General features: G+C 40.5%; 1 protein-coding gene across 1 annotated transcript; it reads left to right on the top strand.

Moving 5' to 3' along the window:
* Positions 1 to 1,939: 1,939 nt before the first annotated feature.
* HRG_06210 (uncharacterized protein) lies at positions 1,940 to 2,485 on the top strand (the record flags this gene model as incomplete). Its single annotated transcript, XM_044864681.1, has 1 exon — positions 1,940 to 2,485. One exon carries the CDS (start codon positions 1,940 to 1,942, stop codon positions 2,483 to 2,485), a length of 546 nt encoding a protein of 181 aa, XP_044721213.1.
* Positions 2,486 to 15,028: the final 12,543 nt, after the last annotated feature.

Here is a 15,028-nt window from a genome sequence, read left to right as displayed (position 1 = left end):
CGAGGTTTAGCTGCCGTAACTTAGTAAAGCAAAAAAGGATCTCTATACTAGAGCCCTAAAGACGCTAATCTAACGAGAAAAGGAGGAGGTAAAAAGGAGCTAGGGAGGAAAAGGCGGTAAAGATAAAAATCTACGACTATTATAAGAAGCACGCTAGAACCTAACTAGTAACTAGGACACTATCTAACTATCTAATCGAAGGACGACTATAGTAGCCGAGATATTTACGAGTACCTTACCTACTACCTTATTATTTTAAATTTTCTACCTAAGGCTCCCTAAGTAAATAAAGATAATACTTCCTACCTTTCCCTAATAATAGCCTACCCTCTACTACCTTAAAGAAGGCAAATAGAGATATAATTAAATAATAAAATAAGAAAACGAATATTCTTACTACCTACCTCCCTTAAGAATAAGAGTTTTTACTTCGTAGATAGGGACGTTTATTCTTTATTATAGAGAGGGAGACCCGCTATAGCGAAAATAAACGCGCCTATAAGATAAATTTTAATATATTTTCGACTTACGAAATTAAACGCATATTACCTTAAGAGAAAAACTTTTACCGCTAAAGATAGCGACTAAACGAGGCTACCTACTCCCGGTAAACCTACTATAGACTACTATAAAGCGAACTTAAAGACTATCTAATTATTACTTAAGAAAGAGCTTATTAAACTTATATAATCTCTTTCTAGGTAAGATAGGCGTAAGGTTAATTTCCTCCCCTTCCTCTAAATCCTTAGTAGGACTAAAGGGATTAAGGATATTATAAAGAAGATAAGGGGCGGTCTCGTTACTAATATACTTATCGTAAAATTTATTAGTCTTAAGGTTAGTGTAGAAATTATAACCGTATATATAGTTAGCGAATCTATTAGGGTCGTAAGTAGCCCTATAGTATCTAGGGAAGTGCCGCTATTCGTAAACGGGCGCCTTAGTCGAATCCTAGATATAGTTAGCGTAAGAACCGCCGGCAGTGCCTAGAAGAGAGATATACTTATAAAAAGGAAATATAACGTGCTTATAAGCGGAAGTTATAGTTATCTAATAAGTTCGAATATACCCTTAATAAAAGCGAGGATTATAAGTTCTATATAAAGTAATTAAGACTACTTAAGAGTATTCTTACCGCCCTAAACTAAGCTAAGAAAAGAAATATCTACGTAGATAAGCGATTTCTATAGGGATATAGGTTACTAGCCGACGTCTATAATAAAGGGTATAAAAGACGATTTAATTATACCGACCTAGCGTGCTCTTAAGAAAGTAGGAGAGAGGGGAGCGACCGCGCGCTTTAACCCTAATAATATCGGGAGCTTCTAATAAAACCTATAACTAAAAGGCGATTTCTATATAAATTAGAAACCCTTAGTAACCGATATTATTTCTACTATAGACCTAGGTCTCGAAGTAACTATAGATCTATAAAAGAAGACGGTTAGAACGAGCTAAGCGAGATTAGATAAGTTAGATAGTCGTTACTTAAAAGTACTCTATATAAAGAGGAAAGACCTTAGTATAATAATTCTAAGTAAGAAGAGTAGTAGTAACGAGGGAAGGTCGTAGAAGAGTAGTTAAAGAGAGGTTAACTGTCACACATAGGATATCAGCCTCCAACAGTCTGACCCCCTATTCGCACAGTCCGTTTCCACATTTCCCCACAGAAACTTCTAGGAGGCATCATCAACGCATCAGTGGCTTCCAGATGATCCGATCAGATGCTTCCATTCACTACCATTCCCTTCCATTCTCATATTCAGGCAGTCTATAAAGATCTCGCCTCTTTCCCACCTTAGATAGCAGAATCAAGAGTCTTCCAGTCCCTGATCTTTATGCCCACTTGCTCATCCTCCGTGCGATAGTTATGAGCCCGGTCTGCCATTGACTGGGTATCTTATTCTCGTTCATTCCGCTGCGCAGAATAGCTTCCACAATGAGCTCAGCTCTAGATCTTGATGGCTCTTCCAAGGGCACCGTGCTCAACGGCCCTTGCGACTGGAAACAATGGATTTCTATCATCAAGAAATTCGCCACGTCCCACAGTCTTTGGGACTTTCTGGACCCTGCCGTCAAGGAGGGTAAGCCGGTTCTTCAGCAGCCAGTTGAACCAACATTCCGACAAATCAACCACGAAGCATCTGATCTCGTGGATCTGACCTCGGAGGAATTTCGCCGTCTCGAATTCCTCCACACCCAATACCGCTCGAAGCTTCAAGGGTATAGGGATCAAGTGAAGGCACTCGCCAGCCTTCAACAACACATCGTCAAGACCATCGGCAACTACTACAGCACCATTGCCGAGGAACACGACGTTGCAAAGCAACTTGCCTTGCTTCAGGCTCGTGTGGCCCCAACCGACTGGGCACTCGAGAGGAAGTTGTTCAGCGTTATCGTTCCACCCTTCAGTCGCCAAACAGGACCAAGATCGAAGCTTGGGTCACCCAATGGCAGAAAGTCCTCACTGAGGCAAAGCAATTAGGGCTTCCTGATGTCCAGGACCTTCGCCCTACCCAAGATTTCCTACAGGCTGTTTCGTCCATCAACGCCCCATTCACAGACTATTGGGTCAACAAAATGGAAGACGAGGCCGTATTCGGCAAGCCTGAGTGGAAGACCGACTTCCCGGACGGCATTAAGATCAGTGAGATCTTTGAACGAGCTCACCGAATCAAGGCCGCCAACAACAGCAAAGGATCATTCGGAGCTGCCTTCCAAGGCAAGGAGAGAAATCGGAGAGGAAAGAGGACAAGCCTAAGTGGTCTTCAAGCAAGAACGCTGATGGTGTTCCTATGTGTGTCTGCGGAGAATATCACCGCTTCGTAGATTGCTTCTATCTCATCAAATCAGCTCGGCCTGATGGCTGGACTCCTGATCAGAAGGTTGAGAAGAAGATCAAGAAATCCTCGACTCAATCCATGGGCAAAGAAGATGACGGAGAAAGCACAAGACTTCAAGAAGAAGGAAATGGAGAAATCGTCCGACTCCTCCGTTAAAGGCACAGCGTTTGCCGGTCTTCTACCAGCTCCTGACAACACACCGCCTCCTCAACACCTCCATCAACCAGTTTCTCGACGGGAAAGGCAGTCTACCCGCTGTATGACTCCTTTATCCTTGATTCCGGATCAGACACACACATTTGCAACAACCGATCCCGTTTTCTTGACTACACCGCCCTTGCAGAGCCAAAAGAGCTCTTTGCAGGCGATAGTCAACTTCAGATCCTGGCTACGGCACAGTCCGTATGAAGCTTGAAGAAGGAGGACTTTTTCAGCTCAACGAAGTTGCCTTCGTGCCAAAATTCCACACCAACATCGCATCCCTCGACCGCTTTCTTGCGAAGGGATACAACTGGAATCCACTATCTGGACGCGTCTCTAAAGACGATCAGATTATATTTCATACGAAACGCCGCTTTCGTCAACCGGTCATCGAGTTCAACCCGATTAAGGAGGACTCTCACGCCTCCAACTTCACATCTTCATCTGCACCTCGCGCAGTGAAAACAGCAGATGCTACGCTTTGGCATAAGCGCCTAGGCCACTTGAACGCTCAAGCCTAGAGCGTCTTGTTGAGAACACGACGGGTTCGAAGATCAAAGGCCCAGTTACCATCGATTGCACCGCGTGTTCCCTTGGGAAGGGAAAGAAGGTCGTCTCTCGCCGAACCCCTCAAAACCGAGCCCCAGACCATTCTGGAGAATCTACGTTGATATCTTCAGTATGAACACCTCATTCAACGGCAAGGAAGCTGTTCTTCTTATCAAAGATGAATTTACAAGCATGATCTTCATCTACCTTCTGAATGACGCGACACAAGGGTCCGTTATGACTGCTTTGAGAAACCACGAGGCAATGGTTCAACGCCAATGGAATCTCAACATTTGCATTATCCACCGTGATAACGATCGTTCTCTTCAGAGTGCGTATGAGAGCTGGATCGAGGAAAGGGGATTCAAGATGAACCTTCTGCCCTTACACTCCCGCTCAAAACGGTTCTGCAGAGCGATCTGGGGGTAATATCTGCCCAGGCCAGAACAATGGGAATTGATGCCAATTTACCATCTGATCTTTGGCCAGAGACTTGAAAGCTGCAGTGTTTTTGCACAACAGATCGCCCATGCAGAACCACAGCTTCGAACGCCTTTCCAGCTGCTTCATCAGTGGCTGCGAGACAACAACAGAGACATAGGCTACCAGCAAGACCAGCCTGACATCACGTTTCTCAAGGCATACGGCTGCAGAGCCTATCCCTTGACACCCCAGGCCCTTCAGAACAGACAGAAGAAGGACCTAAAGACCGACCCTCACACAGAAATCGGTTATCTCGTTGGATATGATTCCACGAACATTTTCAGGATCTGGATTCCGTCCACATCAGAAGTCCGAAGGGTCCGAGATGTGACCTTCAATGAAAGCATCTTCTATGACGGAAATGATCAGCCACCAGAACCTATCCCACAGCGCGTGGAAGTACAGCTTCCAGCCCACATCGAGGACGAGTCGGATTACGAGAAATCCCCACTCAAATCGATGAACCTGAACCTGACCCCGTTGAGCAATCTCCTCAACCTCAGACCAAGGAGACGCCACCACGATTGTGGTACCCGAACCATCTGATCATGAGGACTCGGATGATCAGGATGAGTTTCATGACATTCAGCACCCATATCCGACACGGACCCCGGTCCGAGTGACTCTCAGCCACGGCGCTCAGCCCGCACTCCAAAGCCTCGCAAGCTCAGTGCTTTTTCGACCAACACTAAGGGTCAATTCCACAGCTCTTTCTTTCTCGGCAGAGAAGAAAAACTTCTGAACGACACCTTCCTCCCGAACCTACGACGTATAAGGAACTTCGCACCCACAGATTTGGTCCTCAGTTCAGAGAAGGAGCCCACGCCGAGTGGAAAGCACTCCAACAGAGAGGAACCTTCAGAGCGGTCCCCAGAGACCAGGTCACGGGCAAGCTTTTGCCACTTACCTGGGTCTTTAAGTATAAGTTCGACAAGCATGGCTTTCTTACAAAGTTCAAAGCCCGTCTTTGTGTTCGAGGAGATCTTCAACAGCTAGGTGACAAGGACACCTATGCAGCAACCCTTGCAGGACGTTCTTTCCGGATTCTCATGGCCATCACCGCCAAATTCGACCTTGAGACCCGACAGCTCGACGCAGTTAATGCCTTCACAAACGCCCTCTTAGAAGACGAGGAGGAGGTCTATGTAGCCTTCCCAGACGGATACTACAGACAGGGATGGGCTCTTCGCCTCATGCGAGCCCTCTATGGCCTCCGACGGTCCCCTCTTCTTTGGCAGAAGGAACTCACTGCTGCATTCAGAGAGCTTGGTCTTACACAGTGTCCCGACGAACCCTGCATCTTCCAGAACGACTGGCTCACTGTTTTCTTCTTCGTTGACGATATTGTTTTCCTCTATCGCAAGGAAAACGAGGACGCAGCTGATGAGATGGTTGCAGCCCTCAAGAGGAAGTACGCGATGACAGACCAAGGGGAATTACAATGGTTCCTTGGTATCAGAGTCCTGCGTGACAGACCCAACAGGAAGCTTTGGCTATGCCAAGACTCCTACATTGAAAGGATGGTTCAACGGTTCGACCTTCAACGGCGTGACCACTTCAGAGGAGCCTTTCCCGTGCAACGAAGTCCAGCCGCACACAGGGCAGGCTTCTCCAGACCAAATTCAGCTATACCAGAGCAAAGTTGGATCACTGAACTACGCCGCAGCTATCACCCGCTCGGACATAGCCAAGCCAGCGTCTAAACTAGCTGAATTCCTCAACAACCCTTCCGAGCATCACTCCAAGCTCGCAGACCATCTGATCGAGTACCTTTACGCCACTAGGTATCTCGCCATCCAGTTTTCAGGAAAACCCTGCCTCGACGAGGATGTTGTTCCTCAGCTCCACGCTCAACATCATAGCGATTTCCAAAGCGCATCCGACGCTGCTTTCGCTGATAATAAAGAGACTCGCAAGTCATCCCAGGGTTCAATCCTTACCCTCTTCGGTGGCCCTATTGCTTGGAAAGCCGGTAAACAGGATACAGTCACCACTTCTTCCACAGAAGCTGAATTGCTTGCTCACGCACACGGCAAAGGAGACTATTGCAACCTTCCGTCTCTTTGAGCAGCTCTCTTAAGCTTGATGGAATTCCGACGATCCAATGTGACAACCTTCAAACCATTCGTCTTGTTACACAGGATATTCCACGCCTCCGCACAGCCCTTCGTCACGTTGACATCCACACCTGTTGGGCTAGGCAGGCATTTGAGAAAGGCCTCTATAAGCTCACTTATACGCCTACTTCCCAGATGATTGCAGACGGCCTCACCAAAGCTCTGCCAGGCCAGAAATTTGCTACTTTCGTCAAACAACTCGGTCTCGTCGATATCTCTACGTTGCTAGGGATCTAGTTTCTTTCTTCAGTTTGCACTGCCCACTAGCCAGCACAACCTGGGGGGGTATGTCACACATAGGATATCAGCCTCCAACAGTCTGACCCCTATTCGCACAGTCCGTTTCACATTTCCCCACAGAAACTTCTAGGAGGCATCATCAACGCATCAGTGGCTTCCAGATGATCCGATCAGATGCTTCCATTCACTACCATTCCCTTCCATTCTCATATTCAGGCAGTCTATAAAGATCTCGCCTCTTTCCCACCTTAGATAGCAGAATCAAGAGTCTTCCAGTCCCTGATCTTTATGCCCACTTGCTCATCCTCCGTGCGATATTAACGATATCTAGTAGCTCTTTAGTTTTAAGTTTAGCGGTCTTATAAGATATAATAAGGAAGAAGAGGCAATCGTAAAAGGAGAAGATAAAAGGTAGCGGTCTAGAGAAATAAAGAAGATAGAGGAGAGAAGAGGGAGAAAAGGAATAAAGAGAGTAAAGAGGAAAAGAAAAGGGCAGGGATTAGATAGCTCCTTAATTAATAACCGGTAAAAGAAGCTATTTAGGCGTAACCGCTAAATACACCTAAGACTTTACCGCTATAAAGGCCGGCTAAAGTAACTAATAACCGCGCGCTCTAACGACTATTTATTCCTCTTACTATACCCTCCTTCTTCCTTCCTTCTTCTTCTTTCTATACGTATATATATATATATATACTCTATATACTTCCCTACTTATAACGATCCCCTCTACTAATATAACTCCTATATATATATATAATACCCTCTTAGCCTCTTAGCGTTATAACTTAAAACTACTTACCCTAACTATTTAATCTTAGCTTCTCCCTCTCTTTCGCTTACTCTACCCTTTCCTAAGATATAGCGGCGAACCTAAATAGCATCCTAGGCCCGGCTATAGACCTCCCTAAGGATACCGCTATCTTCTTTAGCGCACTACTATTTAGGAGTAGGAGCTCTATTTTACTTACTTACTATAGCGAAGTTAAAGTAAAAGGCGGCGAAGGGCGCTTTTACGCCGAAGATAAGGAAAGGTTCGTAGACTAAGACTAACGAGACGTTTATAGGCAAAAGCAACCTCCTTAGTATATCTATAGAGATCGTTAGCACCTAATACTAACGGGCCCTATTAGGCGGCGGGATATTACCCTCGAAGACGCTTAGATAATATATAAAGGCGTTAAAAAGATAAACGGATTCGCTAGGAATAAGGCCCGCTAAGAAGAGTATATCGTCGATATATATAACTTTCTCTATAGAGCTATCGATAAACGATAGGCTACGAGCTTCGGCCTTAGCGCGATAATTAAAATCTTAATAAAAGGTATCGAGAACGCGGTATACCCCTTACCTTACCCGCTATTAGTTTATACCGACTATTAGGGGGAACCTATCGAAGATATAGAAGATAGATATAAGAAGTACTACGAATGCCTAAATAATAGGGAGCATTTAATTAAGTTTACCGCTCCTACCTTTAACTTTAGTTACTTTACGTATAAACGAAGGTATACGACCAAAGTTATTAACTTTTTAGTAGGCACGAATAAAGGGGGACTTTACTAGGGGGCGTTCCTCTAGGACTATAGAGAAGGAAACCTAGTCGTTTTTAATACTTAGAAAGAGGGACGATACGCTAGACTCTATACGTTCCTATAAGTATAGCGGTAGTTTCTTTATATCCTCCGAGTTCCTTATAACTTTACTTATACGCTAGTCCCTTATACTACCTAATAAGAAGGGTAGGAATATAGCTACTTAGCCTTAATAATAATCTAATACTAGGTTAAAGGTATAGTTAAGCTACGCCTTAAGATAATTAAATAGCGATGCCTAAAAGTTAAAGTAATTCTAAAGTAAAGGTATAGAGCAACGTAAGAAGCCTTATAGATAGACGAGATCTTATACCGAGACTAGTATTTCTTTAAGCCGGACGAGAGGATAAGTATAAAAGGCTACGTCGATAAGCTAATATACGGAATCTAAGCCGTCGCGGCGAACGAGCTTAATTATATATAAGCGATATTATAGGGCGGTAGAGTTTCCTAGTAGTTTAATAGCGGGGTTAAACGACTATAAAGGATACTATTTAATTAAGGTCTAATAACTTTCGGCGGAGTCTTTCCTACGAGGATTCCTAAGAGCGAGCGGATTTACTAATATAACCGTATTATCTTAGGAGACTAAGAAGAATAAGACCTCTAGGAAGTCCTAGAGGTAGTTAACCTCCTAGATAGGCCTACCGGATAGAAACTACTGCTTTAAAGAGACGTAGAACTAGCTTATACGGCGAGGAAAGCGAGAAAGGAGCTATCTACGCTAGCTGCCCTTATAGAGTAACCTAACCCGATTACTTAAGCTATACGCGGTTTCTTTACGAAACTTCTCCTTAAAAAGACCCCTAACTATCTAATTACGCTAACGGGAATCGAGAATAGACCTAGTCCTTCGTTACCTTAAGCGTTAACTAAATCGAGCTCCTTATCTAAACTAAGTAGCCTTTCCCTAAGTAACCTCGAGATAGGATCCCCGCCCTAGAGCCTATAAAGGAGAGAGCTAAGCGCCCTTACTAGTCCCTTTATCTACGTAGAAACGACGCCTTTATTCTCCCCCTTTAATATATAGCTAATTAGGCCTACTCCTCGCCCGCTATTAACGGCTCCTCTAAATATATAAAGGAGCGAAAGACTCGCAACCGCTCCCCCGCCGATAACCTAATAAGGAGCTAGTAAGGAAGAAAGGTAGATAGCCCGGCTGCCTACTCGCCTTAGGACCCCGAAATTACTAGGCGCTTGGTTAATTACCCTAAGGCCGAAGACTTTAGTAACGCCTATAGCACGCCCCGTTACTCCCTAGAAACGAAGTATAGTAATAGCTTCTCTAGCTATAGTCCCTATAAGGTTTATACCAGGCTTTAAACCCTCCTAGGTTAAAGGAGTTAAAAACCTAGGAATATATTAGAACTACCGCTAGGATATTAACGACTATAATTCTATATATTTACGTAGGACTACTAGTAACGCAATAACGATTAGCCTATAAGACTCTATAGCTTATCTAATCTAGCCGTACCTAAAGCTATAGACTAGTAAAGACGCTAACTACTTTGTTTCCCTAACGCCCTTAGGAATAATAAGCGCGAATACTTAGGAGCGTATATAGGGGGCAGTAGATAATTATCTAAAGAAGGAAGTGCGCGAGCAAAGATAGGAAAGAGCTAAACAAGTAGCTTATAGGCAAAGGGAGGAATAAAGGACGCGAAGGGAAAGGATTATAGTAAAGGAGAAAAGTTCCGTCGACGGTTTATTTACTTACTTATATACTTAGGAAGAGAGCCTTGCCCGTTATTATCGCGCCCTTTCCGTTAGTATCTTAGGTCGGAAAGTCGCTAGGGAGGAGTTTAACGGGTAAGATTATACCCCTATAGATATTAGCCTATTAGAGGGATAAGACCCCTAGCACCCCCTTTAACTTTCTTCTAAGTATACTTAAAGGCGTTATAAAGACCTCGATTATTTAATTAGGTATTATCCTTAATTATAGTTAATTTAAATTTTTGTTTTTCCCCTTTAAAGTAGATGCCGCTAGTTACGCGACTCTAGTAGAAACGAAGAGGTATAGAGTAAAGAAATCTCTAAGACTCGCATTTATAACCTAAAGCCTATAGAGCTATATATAGACTAAGTAATTAGATAATTACGTAGTTAATTGCTCTGCTAATCCTTTACTACGTGCTACGCGTACTTTAGGTATATGCCCTCGTCCCTATTAAAATACCTTCCTTTACTTCTTAAAGTAGGGATAAAAAAGTAGCCGGGTAATCCTTTAAGAGGGGTGCCTTTCCTATCCCCTTAGGGGTTAAGATAGGAAAACTAACTAAAAAGGCTACTTTTAGATCTTCTTCTTATTCTATAAGAGGAGGCATAGGAAGGTAGGCGTATTCTAGCTCTACTACTTTCTTATAGTCTCCTTCTTTATCTAAATTATTTAATCTAGTAGCTTCCTCTTCTTCTTCTTTAAAGTCGTTATTATCCTTAACTACTTTAACGTTAGTTTCTTCTTTTATTTCCTTATTTAAGACCTCTTTATAAGACTATTAAGAAGGGGGGATTTAGATCTTTTAAATTAGCTAACGTTATAAGAGTAAGAGGGGCTATTAATCCCTCTTTCTATCGAAAAAGCTAGATTCGTTAAAAATTATATCCCTAGTCGAAATAACCTTTTATAAAAGAGGAATCTAGATCTAAAAGATATTTATAGAATTATAGCTAATAAAGTAACTAATAAAGGCTCTAAGATTAAGCTTTCTTTTCTTCTTCCTTTTTAGCTATATATTAGTATTTATAGCGTATACCTTATAGTTATAGGTATAAAGGTAAGCTAGTATAGCCCTCTTCTTTATAAAAAGCTTAAAAGGGGATTTCTAGTTTATTCCTTAGGTAGTCCCTCTAGGGGTCTAGTTCTGTAAGTAATAGGTAGTCTTAATAACTTCCTTTTAAAGGTCGTAGGGAAGCTTTATAGTAAGTCTTATTATATAGACCCTTTTTATTATAGCACCCCTTAATCTTTTTGCCCCTCCGTTCTAGGCCTAGGTATTTAGTACTAATAGGAGGGGTAAAACGCCCCTTTTTTAAAGCTAATTTAAGATATCCTTTATAAATAGCTCTCCGTTAGACTATATCTTCTTTACCTTATAGCTAAAGTAGGATTTTATTTAGTTAACGAAGTCCTAGAGGGTAGACTAGTTATACTTACTTAGTTTAATAGTAACTACGGTATATACCTAAAGATATACCTACGCTAACGGTAATAGTAGTAGCTAGATACTAAAGGACGAGGGGGTTAAAAAGGGATAAAGGAAATAAGAAAGTACTAGGTAAGGTAAGGCAAAGGTAAAGAGGGCTAAAAAAGGTATATTAGTAAAAGAGGATATAGAAGAAGATATCGATGCTAATACTATATACTAGCTAAGGAGGAAAAGAGACTTCTTTTATAAACCGAATTTTCCCTCCTTCTTCCTTAGACGAATAAGGGCTAAGGGATTATCTAATTAAGAAGAGGGCTAGCTAAAGACTCTACTAAGGATCCTACTAAGGACCCTACTAAGGACCCTACTAAAGACTCTACTACGCGGGCTATATATTCCTTAGGGTATAGATACCCCCGTTAAATTAAGTAGGTCTATAAGAAATAAAGGAAAACTATCCCTAAAAAGGCGTTTATAAAAAATATTACTTTAATAAAGCTTTCTTAGTCCCTAGAGATATCGGTCTAATCGACCTAAATTTCTTTATATAGCTAGTCCGGCCGTAAAGGCGTTCGTCTAGAAATTCGTCTCCTAGTCTTTCCTTAGCTATAGTATTTATATTTAATAGTCTTTAGGCCCTTTATTCGTACGCCTTATTATTAGCCTAGCTTATATAAAGCTAGGGGACCTAGGTAACTAAGTTATACGTACTAAAGAAGACCGTCTCCTTAGGCTGCTAAAAGAGGGTCCTTTATAGTAGACCTATTCCTCTTAGTAGGGAAAGCTAACTTCTTAAGAGATTCCTTCTTAAGAATAAGTCGGAATTCGAGAATAAATTAACCGAATTTTTCCTTAATAAGCTTAATAGTCTGATTCTTTTAAACTAGCCTCGTAGGCTTAAACGTTATATCCTAGACGATTCCTTTCTCTTAAAGAAAGTAAAAGGAAATTAAGCTCGTTAAAAATTAAGGGTAAAAAGCTACCCTTTTTCGTCGAAGAATTTATATAGAACTATTAGGTAATTTTATCGTGAAATTCACCCTTCTATATCCCTCTATCTATATAGTTAATTCCTTAGTAATAAGGTATTCCCTTTATACCTTCTTAAAGGACCGGAATTATAAGAGTATATTATAGATATTAAGGGAAGTATTAAAATTAAGGATAGCTGATTTTTCGTAAGGGATAATCGAAGGGTCCTAGTAGTTAGTCTTAGCCTTATTAATTTATAGGGAAAATAAAGGCCGGATTTACTATACTAATAATCTTTCCTTAAATTTATAGTTTAAATAAGGGCAGCGACGTTATTTACTATTTCCTAGCAACCTAAATCTTATCTATCTTCTTTTATAATAAGGGGTCCTCCTTAAGAGACTATTATACTATTTCTTATAGCCTCTTTAAAAGGTTAATTCCTTTAAGTTAGTTTTCTTCGAAGACCTATTAGTAGTCTTCTAGCCGATAGGGCTTTTTATATACTTAGTAGGTAGGTCGATTCCTCCTTATACGTTATCTCTTTAAGGAGTTCTTATCCCTTTTTAGAAGGTCTACTTAAAAGCCCCCCCTTTTTACCCTTTATTACTAATTTTAATAAAGAGGTTCGATTTCGATTAGTTCCTTAATATTTCGACTAATAGACTAAAAGGTCTATTATGGGACTAGTCGGGCCGGTCTAACTAATAGGACCGGGGCCGGGCCCGGAGTAAGAGGCGGAGCTAGGGCTAGAGCCGTAGCTATAGTTAAAGATAACGTTAAGGCTCTCGAGGGAGGAGGAGCTAGAGGAGCAATAGCCGTAGTAGCAGTAGCAGGGGCCGTAGTAATAGGGGCTATAGTAGCTATAGGGGCAGTAGGTCAAACCGTCTAGGTCGAGTACTAATTATAAAGGAATAAGACTACTTACTATTATACTTTAGTAGCTTCTTTATTTAGTTCCTAGCTAGCTTCTTAAAAGATAGTTAAGTAACTATTACTAATAAGCTTTATTAGTAAAGATATATCCTATAGCTACTAGCTAGAAAGAGCTTCTATTAGGAAGTATTAGTTAGCTTCCTTAAGGATTTCTTCTTACTTAGCTAGCTATAAAGAAGCTAGTAGGTTCTTAGTAGAAAGGGCTCCTAGGTAGGCCGTATAAGTCTTCTTAATACGGTTAGTTATATAGCCCTTTAAGGGAGCTATTAAGGTCTCGAGCTTTAAAAGCTACTACCTAAGAGTCTCTTCCTTTTAAAAAGAGATTAGCTTTACGGTATTAATAGATTCTATTATCGCCGTGCTTATAGTAGTTAGTAGCTTTATCTTATAAAGGTATTCCTTATAGTAACTCTTATAGTTACCTAAGGTAGTAGAAAAAGCTTTCTATTATATAGAGGTTAGCTTAGAGAAGAGGGAAGCTCCCTCTATAAAATCCGTTGCCCTAGGATAAAGAGGGGGCTTAAGAGGGTCCTACTTATTAGAGAAGACTAAATTATAGATAGTTCTATCTATACGAGCCTATAGCTCCTTTACCTACTTATCTTAATCTTAGGGCTCTATAAGAATCGTCCTATAGATTATAGGGATAGTAAAGGAGTCGTTTTTTAATATTATTATAAGGGAAGGGTAGAAAAGTTAGTTAAAAATCGGCCTTTTTAGTAAGAGGGGTAAAAGGATATAAGAAAGGTGCCTTTTATAGTAGCTAGAAAGTATAGGAATTCTATTCCTCCTAGGCTTATAACTCTTATAAAGAGAGATATAAGAAGTATATAAAAAATATATATAGTTAAAATTAAAAGTAATAGGTCGGATAAGTAAGGCAGAGATATTTAATTCTTATAGGGGCAGTAATAAAGGTAGGGGAGTAATTATTATATTGCCTTAATTATCCTTCTTTCCTCTATCTAACGCCCCTCTTTATACCTATCTAGTATCTTAATTAATAAAGAAGATCTTACTTAAAGAAGCTACTAATGCCCTTTTAACTACTAAGCTTTTTACCGGTTTTTCCCCTCTTTTCTAGCCGTTACCGGTATATCTATCTTATCTCTCGCTACCTCTATAAGAAGCTATCGCTACTTCTACTTCCCCTTATACCCCTACCCTCCTTTCTATACCTCTTTTTAGCTCCTTCTTCCTTCTTCTATACTAAGTGTTTTTAGCTTCCTTAGTCCCTTTTACTAAGGGATATCTCTAAGAACTATAAAATTAGGCTACGTTTTATAATAATATTAGTAAGTCTAAAGGGTATTACTAAGTATTTAAAATATTTATAATATATTTAGAAATTAGTCTTTTATTTATCTCTTTTTAAAATTTAAATATATTAATATATATTCTATATCTTAGAAAAATACTTAGCTCCTTAATAGTAGTTAATAATATCTAAAATAAAGGTTAAAGGGTACCGATTTTTTTATATAACCTAGTTAAGTCCTTAGTAGTCTATATATAGCTATAAGGTACTATCCTTCTTTAAAATAAAAAGGATAAGTGCCCTAGCTAGGCTCTTTAACTCTTAGATTATTTTCCTTTTTATTACGTCTTAGATCTAGCTATATAATACTTAGAGTTCACTTTATAATAAAAAGTAAATCGGTCTATAAAGGAGTTCTATATTAATAATTAAGTTAATTAAGTAATCTATTCCCTTTCTAGCTAATAATAAGTCGGATTTATTAGCTAAGAAAGTATCTTTAAACTAGTAAAGAGTTAATAGGACTTTAGCCTATTCTTACTATAAAATCCCTTTATCTTTATCTTTATTTAATAATAGGATTAGCTTAGGATTAAGCGTAATTATATATACCCTTACCTTATTCTTATATTCTTAAAAGAATCTCTAAGGGTTTTATAGGGTTTTACTACCTAGTTAATAC

This window comes from Hirsutella rhossiliensis (genome assembly GCF_020360975.1).
Source record: "Hirsutella rhossiliensis strain HR02 chromosome Unknown scaffold00005, whole genome shotgun sequence".
NCBI classification, from domain to species: domain Eukaryota; kingdom Fungi; phylum Ascomycota; class Sordariomycetes; order Hypocreales; family Ophiocordycipitaceae; genus Hirsutella; species Hirsutella rhossiliensis.
The sequence above is the reverse complement of the archived record's forward strand: the minus strand, read 5'-3'. Positions and strand labels throughout refer to the sequence as shown.